A 15,507-nucleotide genomic window follows, 5' to 3' on the forward strand; every position below is an offset into this window, starting at 1 on the left:
GCTTTTGAAAATCTTGCCAAGGTTTCAGGGGAGGAAAGCAAAGATATCAAATTATCACTATGCTTTTATCTTTTGAGGCGGGACTATGGGGCACTAGGGAAGTGGCTTCATTGCCAAACAGATCGTCTTTTCTTTCAGAACCCTCCCACCCTGTTCCTGCTTAATCCTTTTCTGACAGGAAAAATACCTTAATAATAGAAGTACCCCGAGAACTGTAAGAGTGAGTGTAGATTTGTGGCATTAAAGAAAATGTTTGCTGGTAGAACTGTGACACATAATTGTCTGTAGTAATGATGACTAAATGTTGTGACTGCACAAGTTTTTTATCAAAATTTTCTTACTTTAGATTAGGTGAAAGATGCAGGATGTCTGTTTTGGAAAGCTGAGGAGTGGGAGGGAATGCTCTATGAGTGTTTCATGGGTTAGAGAAGGGAGAGCTTTTCAAGTATACTTCCTTTCTATGGGATGGCTATATTCCTCAGTACTGCCTGTGTCACTACACCCTTATTGCTGCTCAGAAGACACAGCCCTAGCCTGGGAGCCTGCCTGAGCTGCCTGCGAACCACGTACAACTGAAGAACCACTGGTTGCTCATCCTTGTCACTTTTATACCCGTTATGAGTACAAAACTGGAGGCAAAAACTGTATGAAGGGGAACTGGTGGGAAACACCTTCTTTGATTGCGTATACTGATACTGCATATAAGCTCTTTGGGCAAGGGTTTATTGCAGCTAATATTTTTGCAGGATTTTGTGAAAGGTCTTTACTTTGGTGTGCTGCTACCCTCATCATTGAAGAGAAGAAAACACAAGCTTCTGCTGCTCAGGGCTTTGGAAAATGCCTAATGATTTTCTGCCCAGTAACATGCTTTGGAAAATTTGCCCAAAGTAAGCTTACATGTGTGTGTTTGGGAGAGGGAAGGTGTCAGACTTGTAAGGCATATTCAACAACCATTTTCTGCAGACCAGGCTATTTTAGAAATGTAGCAATTGGGTTTTCTGAAAGTCATGCTTCACTTCAGAAAATACTGGACTGTGTTCTTGTGTCTTCTGTCTGTGTCAGTTTGAGAGTTTAAATCAAACGAGGAATCTTAAAGAAGTAGGTCTTTAAGGATTTGAAGGGATGGACTTTAGAGTAAGCGTATCCTGCTTTTTAAAGAAATTGACATTTGTGTCTATGTTGTGCTGCAGTTTTGTGTGTTCACTGTGATGATGGGAATTAATTCCAAGCCAGGCTGATGACCAACTGGCCTGAGCCAACTTTTGTTGAGGTTTCCGAAGCATTGCACAAGAGGTTTGAAGGAAAAAGTTTGGGGGCATGTGACAGTTAATCTCTTTAGCAGTAAGAATGAAGTTTAAGCATACTGTTGGAAATGTACTCTGTTCTGTGCTGCTCTTTGTTTTAATTAACAATCTCCTGCAGAGATTGGGAGTGTAAACTTCTTTGCACTTTAGTCCAATTAAATCATGCTTGGAGGCTGTCAATGGTGGGGGGGGAACTCCCACCTACCCCCCCTTTTTTTAATTGTTCAGTGAGTCTGTTGAATAATGAAAGAATTTGCCTGACAGGGTTTTGTAGTGTTTCGTCGTCTTGATGAATTATTGCAGAGGATAGACGACAGTCTCTTTTGTCCAAAATGCATTGGAATGATTCATCCAATTCCTCAGAAAGTGACAATGAAGCTCATTCAGCCTTTACACAGACTGAGCACAACATAGTTGCAGCTTACTTAATAACAGCAGGTATGGGCATTGGCAAATTGTTGCGTAACTTTTTAAAATAGAACTGTAGATCTGAATGCTCACTTTGTATAGTAACAGCGATGGTATTTCATTTTGTATTACACAAATGTCTGATGGCTTTTCTCCATAGTTTACTGACAAGTTAGCAATCAGCAGGCTGACTGAAGTGTGCAGAAACATCTAAGCTTTCTGTTCTATATTTGAAGGAAGCGTTGTATCTCGAAAAATATATTTTGTTGATACATAATTATAGAATAGAGTGAGAATTGATTTCTGCCAGCTTGCAAAAGAGATAAAAATAGGGCATAGCTGTCACATCTTGCATTTTTCTGTGATGTGCTCGAAGCTATCTTGAGATTTCTCCTGGGCCACATGTTCGTAGTAATATATGTGTAGTCTGAGCATGTGAGCGGGTGTCTGTTAGGGGGATGTAAGGGGAAGGGTTGGAATGTGACTTCGAGGGAGGGAGCTGGTCATTAATCAGAGAAGAGCAGACTCCAGTTGCAGCTGTATTTTTCACCGATGACACATGTTAGAAAAAGCACGCTGAAAGGCTTGACATCGTGTTCATTCCCTGTGACTGCAATGGCCTTTGGCTAAACTTGAATTATTATGGAATTATTTTTTTTTCCTTTGAAAACTTCCTCATTGTTATGACCACAACTACTTCAGTAATGTTTTTCTGAAACATTGAGTGCTATAGCAATGAAATATCAACCTGACCAAAACCTGAAACCTACTGTGTTTAAAAATAGGCCTTCTATACCTTTATTATGGAAAATTAAATCAGTCTATAAATACTTTATTCACAGACTGTACCATATATTTTCTATGCTATAATTAGCTTTTAAAAAACTTTAAAATATTAATGTACTTTAGGTTTATATGAAATAGTATTGCTAATGGTCACATTTTATTTAGCATATCTGTTTGAAGTGGTGACTATCAAATTGCTGTTCTGATAAAGAGGGTGTTTTTGAATGCAAAGGCAATATATTTCAGGTTTTTAGAGAAATCGGTAGAACAGCTACACAGAGCAGTAGACTTGTTAAGAAGCTGTAGAGATGGATGATGGTCAAGTATTGGAAGGCTAGATACACTCTGCAGTACTACCACACTGTTTGCAGATAACTGGATCAATTAGGTGCTGCAAATATGTATGATACTTGTTATTTTAATTAACATTGATTACACTGTATGTAATAAGGTGGTCTTTTCACATAGTTTGACCACCTGGTGTTAGGGATCAAAGCTATAATAGGTGATCAATGGGATTAGTCAGAATCAACCCAGCTCTTCTTAATCTTGCATGGAAATTAAATGTCTTTCAAAAAAAAAGAAGTTGGATTACTTTGTGGGTTTTTTTCTTCTTTTTTTTCTTAATATAATTGGGGGAGTCTAGTAAATCTTTCACCTATAGCTTGGACTTTCCTGTCTTAATGAGGAGTGTTCCTGACAGTAAGGTCTATAACGTCTTTGAAAGTATGATCAATTGCTTTGAAAATGCCTTACCACAGCAAATCTCACACCTGGAAAAATTAAACTGTGTTAATACATAGATGTCTAAGAATAAAAATGAAGTACAGGTACAGGTTCATCATTATGCTGCTTTTTAAAAGGTTTGAATGCTTTTCTCTCTTGCAAATAATTGCTTTGTTTTCTGAGAAGGAAGTAATTGTAAAGTATTGCACTCTACAGTGGTCAGTGTATTAATTTTAGTGATGACAACAGGGATACACAGGCTGCAGGAAGCAACACTGCCTCATGGATATTCTTCACCTTATAATGGTGAAATTCTCTGGTATCATTTTAACTGAAAAAGTAAATTCCATGTTACACACGGACCTAACCTTCAGTGTTTTGATGCTACTACCCGTGTGTCTTGCTTAAGTCTGTTAGGACTTGTCTTTGCATTTGGTCTGCCTTTAGTTTTGTTGCTTCCCTGGGAAGAAGGAAGGTAAGAAATTCTGCTCTTGATCAGGTCATGAGGTTTTTATCTTCACCTTCACAAACCTACAAGATTTAATTAAAGAAATACGGGAATAGTTATCTAGCCCTAAGATGTTTCACAGGCCAAGTGGCAGCATCCATGTGCTTTTTCTGAATCACATGAGTTCGTCCCAGCTGATGATTTCAGGTTACTGAAGGTCTTGGTCTGCACTCCCTGCCCTCTAAGAAATCAGAGAATCATAGAATTGTTGAGGTTGGAAAAGACCCTTAAGATCATCGAGCCCTACCATAATAAACCTAATACTGCCAAGTCCACCACTAAACCGTGTCCCTAAGTGCCACATCTATACATCTTTTAAATACCTCCAGGGGTGGTGACTTGACCACTTCCCTGGGCAGCCTGTTCCAACACTTGACAACCCTTTTGGTGAAGAATTTTTTCCTAATAGCCAATCTAAACTTCCCCTGGTGCAACTTGAGGCCATTTCCTCTCATCCTATCACCACCTGACAGAAAAGACCAGCACCCACCTCGCTACAACCTCCTTTCAGGTAGCTGTAAGAGCGATAAGGTCTCCCCTCAGCCTCCTTTTCTCCAGGCTAAACAGCCCCAGTTCCCTCAGTCGCTCCTCGTAGGACTTGTGCTCTAGACTCTTCACCAGCTTCATTGCTCTTCTAAGGGACACTGCTTAACTGCTGCCTGGAGAAACTTTGTTCTACTTGACCTGATTCTGAGAAACAGGGAAGAGCACTTCTTGAATCTACATGTTGTTTCTCACTTTGTTCAAGATGGAATCCATCTTCTTTCTTCCATTTTGCTCCCCAGAACATTTTTTGGGGGCTCTATTATTAATTTGTTTTAGTGGTGCTAAAATTTTTAAGGAATTGGCATTCATTAGCATTCACAGCTTACCAATTTCTGCTTTCTCTTCCTTAGTTTAGTTTGGTTCCCTCTCCCCTCCCCTCCCTTCATTTTAAGACTGGGCTCTGAAGCATTAAATTTAAGTGTCTAGCAGGATCCTTCTTTCACCCTGAGGATATGACTTTACAGTTCTGTTGTATTTCTGATTTCATTCTTGGTAGCTGTAATATCTGTTAAAGCATGCCTCATAAGAAGCCTGTACTGTTTTATGAACTTGTAATTCTATTTTGCTTCTCCTCTCCCAAGAGATGACACACTACCTACCTGTCAACAGGTGAGGTGACAGAACTGGCACTGCGAGTGCTTTTACTGTGGTGTTAGTTTCCGATGAGATCCCCAGCTCCCTGCTTTTGTTAATTTTAGGGGCTCATAGCATCACATTGTCATTCCTGAAATGTGTGAATATGATAGCTGATGGCATCTATGTGGCTATGCACCTCCAATGTCATCTGTAATGTAATTTTTATGTACTAAGCAGGAGGCTTGCACCTGAGAACAGACACACTTGGTGGTTTTAAAAAGAGAAGGGAAAGAGAGATAGCCAAGAATGAAGTATAATTTCGCCTCATTAGATTTTAAAATTACAGAATCTGTTAAGAGACTTTCTGTAATGTAGGGGGTTGGCACTGATTAATAAAATGTTGCAGTGAAACTCCTTATGTGAGTTTCAGGTAAAAAAGGTACCAATTTACCTAACTGAAATGGAGAAACTCCATTTAAAAGCTGAAGAATTGGTGGTGTCCCTTGTGTGTGTTATCCAAAATATCATCTTTGTCATATTTTTATGCATGTTATTATGATTGCACTGGCTTTCCTTCTGCCCTTTTTCATATTTGTCATGGTATTAACATAGCTCTTGCTGAGCATAGTGGTTCAGATGGTACTTCTGATGTGTATTTGACTTTAGAAATGTCTGCCTCAGTTTGATGCACTGGCGTGTGTGCTTCACATCTATGGATTGTGTTCCTGTGGACTGCCAATGATGGAATCCACAGGACTTTCCATGAAGGAACTTCCATATCAGTACCAGTTGAAGTCTTCAAAATTCAATTGTAGAGCTGAAGTGCTTGAAACTGATTCTTGCCCTCAGGTTTTCTAACCCTGCTGATTTGAAGTTATTGTTTGAACTGCAGCGTGTTTGTAGTCTGACTATAAACTGATGTTAGATTTTTCACTCTGTGCTGCAGCATTGACAGTGACAGAGATGGAAGAACATTGTATAATACTTAAAAACCTTATTGCCCTTTCCACAGAGGCATGTCAGCAAAAGCTAAGTTGTGTGTGTCAGGTTTTTGGTGGTGGCAATAGAGGAGCAGAAATCCTATCAGTGAAGGTGATGGATTGCCAGGGGACTGGAGCAGGATGGGCAGTGACTGTGAAAGAAGATGGGTCTGCTTTTGGAAGTCCGCATTCAGTATGACAGCCATTCGTTCAATCTCCTTACAGAATTATGCCTCAGATCTGTGATGATGGAAACCATAGTGTTTTGATTCATAGGTGAAACTTCTTAAATAAAAAGAAAAATTCTGAGGGGCATTTCCACCGATAACATGTTAGACTTTTACCAAAATAACATTTCACAATGCACTTGTAATTTAAGGTGCCCAGGCTATACAAATGTTTGTAAGTTTAGGATTTGGTTCAGTAACAGCTGTGCCAGACTAGGGAATCCATGAACAATTTAGAAATTCCTGTTATTATTTACAAGTTATTTTTTTAATGGCTGTGTTTGCTTGACCATGTTGGAATTATCCATTTTATTGATAAGAGCCCTGAGTCTTTCTCTGCTGAGGTGCAAGGGGGAGTTTTTAACCTGATTATCTATTTATTAATAGCTTGTATTAATAGTGGGTTAGTAAAAGTTTAGAGGATGGGAGTTTACTCTGGATATCTCTGCAACAGGCTAGAGTCTGAAGAGAATAAAACCACAACAAACCCCCACCCCGTTTTGTGGGAGTGCCATGTAAAGTCACTCCAAGAGCCATGCAGTAGGATTTGGCTAAGAAGGAGGAATAGCGAGAGAAAAGGAGGATCTGGAGGTTTTAATATAGGTCACCAGGATCAGCAGGAAAAGCTTGCTGATGCCCAGCGTCCTGAAGAGTGTTCTGGGCACCTCAAAGAGCATTAAGTCCAAAGCAAATTTCAGATGGATTGGACATGAAGAGAGGAGAATGTACGTTTTAGCTTTAGTACTGTGTTTTTTTATTACAACTCTTTGTCTACTGCCCGTTTTTTGTGTTGCTTAAAAATAGACTTCAGACACAGTTTGGGTCAAGCCAGACCGAAGAGGTTTAAAAACACACAGGTCAGCGAGGCAGGAGCAAGTTCAGTGCAGAGCTGGACTTTCACCATGGCTATGACACAGCCCTAGAGCTCGTCGGGTGGAGGAAACAGCTCTGGTGCAGGCCCAGCCGTGCCACTGTGGCAGGTTGTGCAGATCATCCAGACTGCTTGACGAGGCCTAGAAAGTACCGTCTGCAGCCGCCTGAGCCACCTCTGATGCTTGCGAAGAGCTGGGACCTCATGAGCAGAGAGGGGAGTTGGTCTGGCTAGGATAGTGGAAGCAAAGTCAAAGCTTCTGTATTCCTTTTGCTCAGGATTATTGTCTGAATGCACAGGAGAACCTCTCTGCTGAGAAAGGAAGACCTCAGGTGGTGGCAAGGGCCTTCTGCTAGATCAGGTGCATCATAAGCCCTGCTTTTTTTGCCAGTCACCAACCTGCATTCTTTTTTGCCATGGAAGACAGCACTGTACTTGGTGGCTGGAGTGTTTGAATTGTAATCCTAGATGCTTTGTAATTTCTGCTATGCTTGTTGTTGCATCGGAAGACCCAGGTTCAGCAAAACACTCCACTTTTGGTCCTTACTGAATCCAAGTTACGTAATTGGAAAAGATTTTCTCTCCTTTTCAGGTGTCTATCCTCTTTGCAAAATTGTGCTTGACTGAAAATAAAGCTTGTTTAGGATTTGGATATTACAATAGGCTGCATTTTCTTCTGCATGTATATTACTGGCTGGTGTGTATCTTCTGTAAAGTTTCCCTTTTTCTGTCTTTACAGGTGTGATAAGCATTTTCAGTAACATTGTTGTGTTAGGCATCTTTGTTAAGTACAAAGAGCTTCGAACAGCAACCAACGCAATTATTATCAACTTGGCTTTTACTGACATTGGTGTTAGTGGCATTGGTTACCCCATGTCTGCTGCCTCAGACCTGCATGGAAGCTGGAAATTTGGCTATACTGGATGCCAGGTATTGCAATTCCGTCGGAGAGAAACTTTTGAGCACTTAAAAGCAAACTGAGAAATAAAAAGTAGCTCTACCTGATATTAGCTCTTTTAAGAGACAACAATTTCTGGATATAGGATTTTTTATGAATTTCATTCCAAAATTACATTTATAATCTCAAAAAAATTAAAGTGTAACCTTATATTTATCAACTAGAGATTTTAAAATAGATTTAAGGAGGCTTAGGAAATTAAATCCCCAAATGAAGAAGGTTATAGTAGCATATTCACATTTGTTGGTTTATTTGATAGTTAAAAGACTTTGGACATGGCTCCTGTTTTGATGATGATTTTGACAGATCTTAATGAGTTCTGCTTGGCAAACACATGTTCTTTTGGATGGTACTATTAGGATATCCAAAATGAAGTCCTGCAAGGCTATTTGTCTCCATTAAAGATTTAGCCTAGTTTTAATAGCTGTCTATTTTTAAAAATAGACTGGCTGAAAAATTATACTTCCATAGGAGAGAGATGGTGCCCTTTGCTCACTGTGTACTGTGATTTAAATCTACTTTAAAAAAAACAAACCTGCTGGGCTTAAGTGCCCAGGAGAATGACTAGTAATGTAAAGGCATGTGCTGAAAATGTGACTTAAGGAAAATATTAGCAACACTATACATTTTAGACCTTTATATAATGGATGTTTGTAACAATCTGATGTCAGTTGCCTGAGTACACGGTTATTTCAAGCTCAGAATTCAGTCACTGTTTGACAGGAAGCATCACTTGCAACATCTTTGGATCTAGACTGACTTGTAGTGGGTTGAAGTTGATGTTAAATCTCACTGCCAGTACTCTGGGAGTTAGGATCACTTGCAGCACAACTCGTGTCAACCTAAACCAAATGAATCCTGTGAACGGAGATGGCTGAATGTCATGTGGTTCTATTATAACCACTGGTGGCATGTGGTCTGGCACAGGGCTCTGTATTTCTGGGGTGCCAGTGGTAACAGAGCCCTTCCAGGCATCCTTCCTGGTCAGGCTGACCATGGGATGACTGGGCAGATGCATTTGGAGCATCTTGGGATTGCAGCATATGTTACTCTGTGCAGTCGATCTGACACATGTAAAAATGTGGGTGATGGGGTAAAGCAGTATACCATATCTGTAAAAAAAGTGTAGTTATACAACAGAGGAAAGAGTGACAATTCAGGACCCCACATTTGCTAAAGCCATAACTTTTTTGATGAATCAAATGCTCTTCAGGTTTCTTTAACATATACTGAAAACATGAATTGAGCCCCCCCCAACCTCCAAAGTCTTTATGTCTGAATCTCAAAATTTACTTATTGAAGTATGGTTTTTGTTTGCTTTTTAGACTACTGTCTTTAGGATTTCTGATGTGCACACAAGCAGGTTGCTTTTGAAATGTTTAATTTTAAATGAGCCAGCTCCAAATTGTCTGCATTGAATTAGTTCCTTCAGTACCCTGCTTATGGAAAAGAACACTGGCTGAATGTAATGTATTGTAGTGCCTTCGATTCAGTCCACAAATTTGTGCTTGTACCTTTGAAAGATTTCTCAGAAATGTTTTTGTCTGTTTGTTTGTTTTAATTTCAGATCTATGCTGCCTTAAACATCTTTTTTGGGATGGCGAGTATCGGATTGCTCACTGTTGTTGCAGTTGACCGTTATCTGACAATCTGCAGGCCTGATATAGGTACTGTACTTATGGTCAAAAATCGTTCACTGTTGGTCTTCTATGAAATAAGAGTCTAATTGTATTGTTTTCTCATGAATGACTCCATAATTACAGTGCTGGCATAATTTGAATTTAGGGCATGATCCTACAGTACTTGGTTAAGTTATCTAGTTGGCATGGATGGTACTGCTTGTGAAAGTGAAAATTGCACAATTAGGCTGTTATTCTGTTTATAAGTTGTATTTTCTTGGCTATCTACAGTCTTTAGAGGGCCACATCCATATACAGAAGGACATGAAAAGCCTCTAGCTGTGGGAGGTTTTGACCTCTGTCAGGCTGGTGTGTGCCTCTAAGTGTTGTGTTAACACTGTGCTGGATGTTTTTCTCTCCTCTCTGCTACAGCTGTACTGTAACAGTCAATTCCTCCCCCTGCAATCATGCAAAGATGTACTTGAATGCACTGTTGCATAGTAAGCTTTTTGGCACGGGGTTAGAATTGCCTGTGTGTTGTGAGTTGGAACAGGTGATGGTATTTAAGTAGCATTAAAGGCTGGAAAGCTTGGATGTTCAGCAGTATGAAACAGGTATGTTACAGTGTTCGGGAGTGTAGGCCTTTGAAATGATCATTATTAACCTGGCATACAGTTGCTGGAAGCCACTTGTTCAAGTTCAACACTGGAAAGAAGCAAAAGATGACAATGGTTTGTGATTCTGTGTGCTTGGCCACAGGAAGAAGAATGACTACCCGTAGCTATGCCACTCTAATCCTTGCTGCTTGGATAAATGCAGTCTTTTGGGCTTCCATGCCTAGTGTAGGCTGGGCTAGCTACGCTCCGGATCCAACTGGAGCAACGTGCACAGTAAATTGGAGGAAAAATGATGTGTAAGATTCCCTGTCACCCTTTCTTTTAAACTTGCTGTCTCCTGAAGGCTGAGATTATTTAATTCACCACTATATAAGCATAACTTCTTCTTTCTGAAGTATGAAGCCTGATTTATAAAAATCATTTTAAAACATAGAGCAAGTCTAGAAAAAATACAGGAATTCAGCCATGCTTGAAATGCAAGACTTGCAGTTGCTAATAAAAAAATTAAAGCTAAAGAAAATTTTCCTAATTCTTTAAGAACTTGTTTTAAAATTTCATAATAAATCAAAATATCAAATTCTTCAGTAACTTTTGCTGGATGACTATTTGTAAGTTACTGTGTTTTGTTTTTCTGTCTTATCAGGTCCTTTGTTTCCTACACAATGAGTGTAATTGCTGTTAATTTTGTTGTACCCTTAACAGTCATGTTTTACTGTTATTACAATGTTTCCCGGACAATGAAACAATATGCCAGCACTAACTGCCTGGAGAGCATCAACATAGATTGGTCTGACCAAGTAGATGTGACAAAGGTATGGTAAATGAGGGCATGTTTTGTTTTAAGCATGTTCTTTTGTGGTAAAGTCTTGGGGGCAAAGGAAGAGTGCAGCCTTTTAAGCATTTCTGTTTCCTACATTCCCCCTTTTCCTTTTGTACTAAATATTAACTGAAATTTAGCCTTGGTGAAAACTCTTGGCTTGACTTATAACACTAGATTCTTTACTTTTGGCCTAATACTCTTTCCAGATGAATAGCTACTTTGAAGGCTGGGAACAACATGAATTTTCCTTGCCTCTGCCCTCTGTCATTACATAGAAATGTACCTCAGAGGTGTCCTAGGAGGCCTTTTACTCTGTGTCTGCAGAGTCCTTAGGCTTTCTGCTAGGTTCACAGGTGTATCTGGTCTGAAATGGATTGGTCAACTCTGATTTGAACTCATGGCCTAAAAATGAAAGTGCATTTCCAAGCTCCCAAGCTGTGTGATTCCGATCCCTTGTTCTTTTAAGTCTGTTGAGCTTATCTCTTTCTTATGTAAACAGTAGCGAATGTGAGTTATGGCATAAAATGATATATCCTGCCTGGAAGGCTGACATTCTTTTAATGTATAAAAGTCCTTGAGAAAACTTGAAGTTCACTAGCTCCTATGATTTTGTGTAAAGATATGATTTATGGTTGGGCATGATAAGAATGTGAGAATTGGACAGAAGAGTGTGTACCTATGCTTTTGAATTACTTATCAATGCAAACTTAACATTCTTTGGAAAGCTCTCACTGCTAGATTCTGAAAATGGTATTTTTACTGAAAAATAATAATTTGAGCATTTTGCTCTTCTGAAGAACTTTCAGAAAGCTTGAAACTGAGGGTTCAGTTATAAATTTAGACTCACATTTGTGAAGAAAATGCATTTTCCTGTTTTGCAGTTGAAGACACTGAGTTATATTTTTGGGGGGAAAAAAAAGGAAAAAAGAAAAAAAGATTGAAGCTTTGGAGTTAAGCAGTATCCTTCTTTAGAATTGGACTGCTTGCTTTTTTACAAATTAGCATCTTCTAAGCTTTCTATGCATGAAACTTCTAAATGAAAGGGTTCTTTCTTTACATTATTATCAATAGGTATTGCATTTGTATTTAAATAGGAATCTTCTGTGGAGAGAGGCACTGCTTGTTTATTAGTCATGCTCTAGAACAGCTCATACAAAATAGCCATTTACTTCTTGTTTCTCATTTTGTTTGTCACTGAAAGACTGAATAAGGGTATAGGTAAACACCACAAGGGAATTCTGTACATACAAAGAGCTCTGCAGTTTTGTATGGTTTTCTAGTGATTTGTTTTGTCCTCTTGATTAATTTGAGATTTCCATTCCAGTTTCCATTACTGATTCATGTCCCTGGCAAAAGCCAAAAAAGTCTGTCCCAACTGATTGCTCTCCTACCCTCCCACTACTCCCAGTTTGTCACTGTTGAGTTCTAGCCGTGACATGGTGTGTTCTGGGGTGTGAGCCCCAATGTGCCCAGACTGTTCTTGCTGACAGGCAGGCAGAGAAGACATGACTGCTCAGGTATCTCCTCAGTATGATGCTTGAACGTGGCTATCATGCTTCATTAAACCAAGCAGACACTTCTGGGTTCCTTAAGTATATGGCCTGAGCCTTTGTGTCCTAGAACATTGACTTTCCTTTATTTAACTGTACCATAGTTAAGCCTTATGAAATGATTTTATTAACAACCTTATTAAATGTTTGGCTTAGATTTTTCTCTCTGTTCATATCTATTGTTTGTAATAGCATCCCTGAGTGACCTGTTATGGTGGTCATAATTCATATGTGCAGTTCTCTCTGGCCATTTAAACTTCTGACGGACAGGTTTAACATAATCAGTAGTGCTGACTGTGAAGGAAGATTGTACATAATGAAATAACAGCATGCCAAAATCCATGGCAGTGTGATGTGCTATTAAATCCCCAAAGTGAGATTTCATTATAACCTGTCAAAATTTGTCAGGTGTGCTTGTTTACATGTTGTTGTTTGGTTCTGGATAGCTCTATTTTCACACAGGTGCATGTGCTTTTGAGGTTAGGTTGCAAGGTCTTCATCTTCAGGTAATACTGGTTATGTGTCTGTTCCTCTTGTTTTACAGATGTCTGTTGTGATGATTGTAATGTTCTTGGTGGCGTGGTCTCCATATTCTATTGTGTGTTTATGGTCTTCCTTTGGAGACCCGAAGAAAATTTCTCCTGCAATGGCCATCATAGCTCCTTTATTCGCAAAATCTTCCACATTCTATAATCCCTGCATTTATGTTGTTGCAAACAAAAAGTAAGTGTTTCTAACTTAGTACCAGTCTACTTCATGATTTTAGCATATCATCTAACTATAGAAGGATCATCTGTAAAATATGACAAACTGACTAGTGAAGAGATAAAGGGTAAGCCACTGTTGGTTTACCAAAGATGACTTTTTGGACTGGAAAGTCTAAAAGAAATTGTTTTGATCATCATCAGAACATACTGAATTGATAAAGATTTTTGAGAACATGTTAACAAAGCCTTTGTAAGACAGTTTTGAAAGTCCCTTTGTGGTTTTTCAAAGGGACTCATTATGGAATTTGGGTTGTATTAGCAGTAGACTGGTTTAATGACTGTGGCCAAAATGTGTGGCATCTTAGTGACATGTAACTTCTGTAGATTTCCTTGCTTGATTTGGGATGTGTCATATTCTGACTGATGAGGATGGATTGTCACTTTTCGTTAAAGTAAATACGTTAAGTCTGTTCTTCTGTTTTAAGCAAGCATATCCAATGCTCTAACCAAGCCAGTGCCTCTGACTGAGAACTGAGTTTTGCAAAGAGGCATCCTTCCTTTCTCTTCTACCAACCTAGAAGCAGAGCCTGTGATCTCTGTCTAGGGGAACTTAGCCGATCGTGTCGAGTCAAAGAAAATCCATCTTGTTTTTTCCCCATTCTGTAAGTTCATCTTTATTGTGGCTATACCCTGCCCTGGGATAAGCAAAAGCTGCTGTGACCCCTGTTGTAAAAGAAACACTGAATTTAACTGAGTTATTCTTGTACATGGAAGTGAAAAAGACACAGGTCCTTTTGAATTCCAAATACACCATTTTTTATTAAGTAAGTTTTAATAAAATGGAAAACTATTGTAATACTTAAGGCCTGCTTACCCAGTTTTTCTTTGTATTTGGTTCTCCAGCTAATGATCTTTCTACTTTCCCTTTCTTGTCCTTTGCAGGTTTCGGAGGGCAATCCTGGCAATGGTGCGATGTCAGACAAGACAAGAGATAACTATAAACAATGCCTTGCCCATGAGTGTATCTCAAAGTGCATTGACATCGTAGAACTCATGTCATTTGCCTGCATAAATTAACTGGAAAGGAGTGAAATCTGGGTTAAAGTTAATTAATCTTTTGGAAGATTAATCTTTTGGAATAATAATCTGCCCCAGCCAGCCAGCTGTTTTCTGTTAATCACAGTAATGTTTTTAGATAGGTTAAGAAGACAAAAAGACAAAATCCACTAAGACTTTAGTTTTTGAGTGAGGTTTATTGGCCCAATATGTCTGTCCCAAACAAAAAAGGCTAGTGAAGTGGTCACTGTGACTCTTACAGGGTTGGACAAGGTGACACGGGGGCAGGGAGAGACTGGAGCAGGAAGCTCTTAGGTTTGATTTTGCACCTGTAATTCCTTTCATGAATTACTTTCCCTCAAATTCCCTTGAAAGTTTTCCAGACTTGAAATATTCTGGATTCTCCCTGTGTGAATATATTTCTATACCAAGTGTCCGTGTTGATATGCTTTGCAAAGTTCTGTTTCTGTGAATATGTTAAGTTACCAAAATACCTAGCCAAACCCTATAGAACGTGTTATCAGCTTTTAGGATTTTGAAGGAGTTTAAGGGTATTTAATGTATTTTTAAAGTTTTGGCTCACGCAACTGAATGAATTTGTAGGAAAGACAGCTTTTGTTTTAGTAGTAGTATGTTTCTAGTGCTTGTGACTGCACAGCAAATCCTGAAAATGAGACAAAATGCACCCTAAAGCTTGACACTTGGGAGGCCATAAAACTGAGTAAATATTTATGGTAATTTCTCATCATTTCTAAGTCAATCTCATGGTTATATAGGTCTGTTGTGTAATATTAAAAAAATACCTTTGGCGATGTGCGCAATGGATTTATTCAGGATGGAAAAGATGACTGTGTATAGATTTATCTATAAATGGTAGTATATGCACTTTTGATGATTCTCAGATTTTGAGAATAAATACCTTCTACTCTTATGTATGCATGCATCTGAAGTTTGGCTTTGCAGTGTGTAACTTATTTAAAATATTTTTGGGGGTAAAAACCTGTTTTTATGGGATTTTTTAAAAGCTCTGGAATCTAGGCTTCCTATTAATTTGTAATTCTTAGTATTAAAGAAAATGCCATGCAGTATCCTCATGCTGTACTAGATTTCCTTCAGGAACCTTGGAATGCTTTATGGACAGTAGCTAATGCATTGCCTGTTAGAAGGAGCAAAGAGATATTTTATTACATGCTAACCCTACAAGCTACATATTAAAATAGCCTTGAAACATGCTGGATATGATTTGAA

At 38.9% G+C, this 15,507-nt stretch overlaps 1 protein-coding gene across 1 annotated transcript; it reads left to right on the forward strand.

Moving 5' to 3' along the window:
• Positions 1 to 1,531: 1,531 nt before the first annotated feature.
• On the forward strand, positions 1,532 to 14,400 carry RRH (retinal pigment epithelium-derived rhodopsin homolog). Its single transcript, XM_010586249.1, has 7 exons — positions 1,532 to 1,742; positions 7,672 to 7,862; positions 9,458 to 9,557; positions 10,269 to 10,422; positions 10,770 to 10,938; positions 13,041 to 13,219; positions 14,146 to 14,400. The coding sequence occupies exons 1-7, from the start codon at positions 1,637 to 1,639 to the stop codon at positions 14,249 to 14,251; spliced, it is 1,005 nt and encodes a 334-aa protein (XP_010584551.1). The 5' UTR covers positions 1,532 to 1,636; the 3' UTR covers positions 14,252 to 14,400.
• The last annotated feature ends 1,107 nt before the right edge of the window (positions 14,401 to 15,507 follow it).

This window comes from Haliaeetus leucocephalus, unplaced genomic scaffold (genome assembly GCF_000737465.1).
Source record: "Haliaeetus leucocephalus isolate CR32 unplaced genomic scaffold, Haliaeetus_leucocephalus-4.0 Scaffold140, whole genome shotgun sequence".
NCBI lineage: Eukaryota > Metazoa > Chordata > Aves > Accipitriformes > Accipitridae > Haliaeetus > Haliaeetus leucocephalus.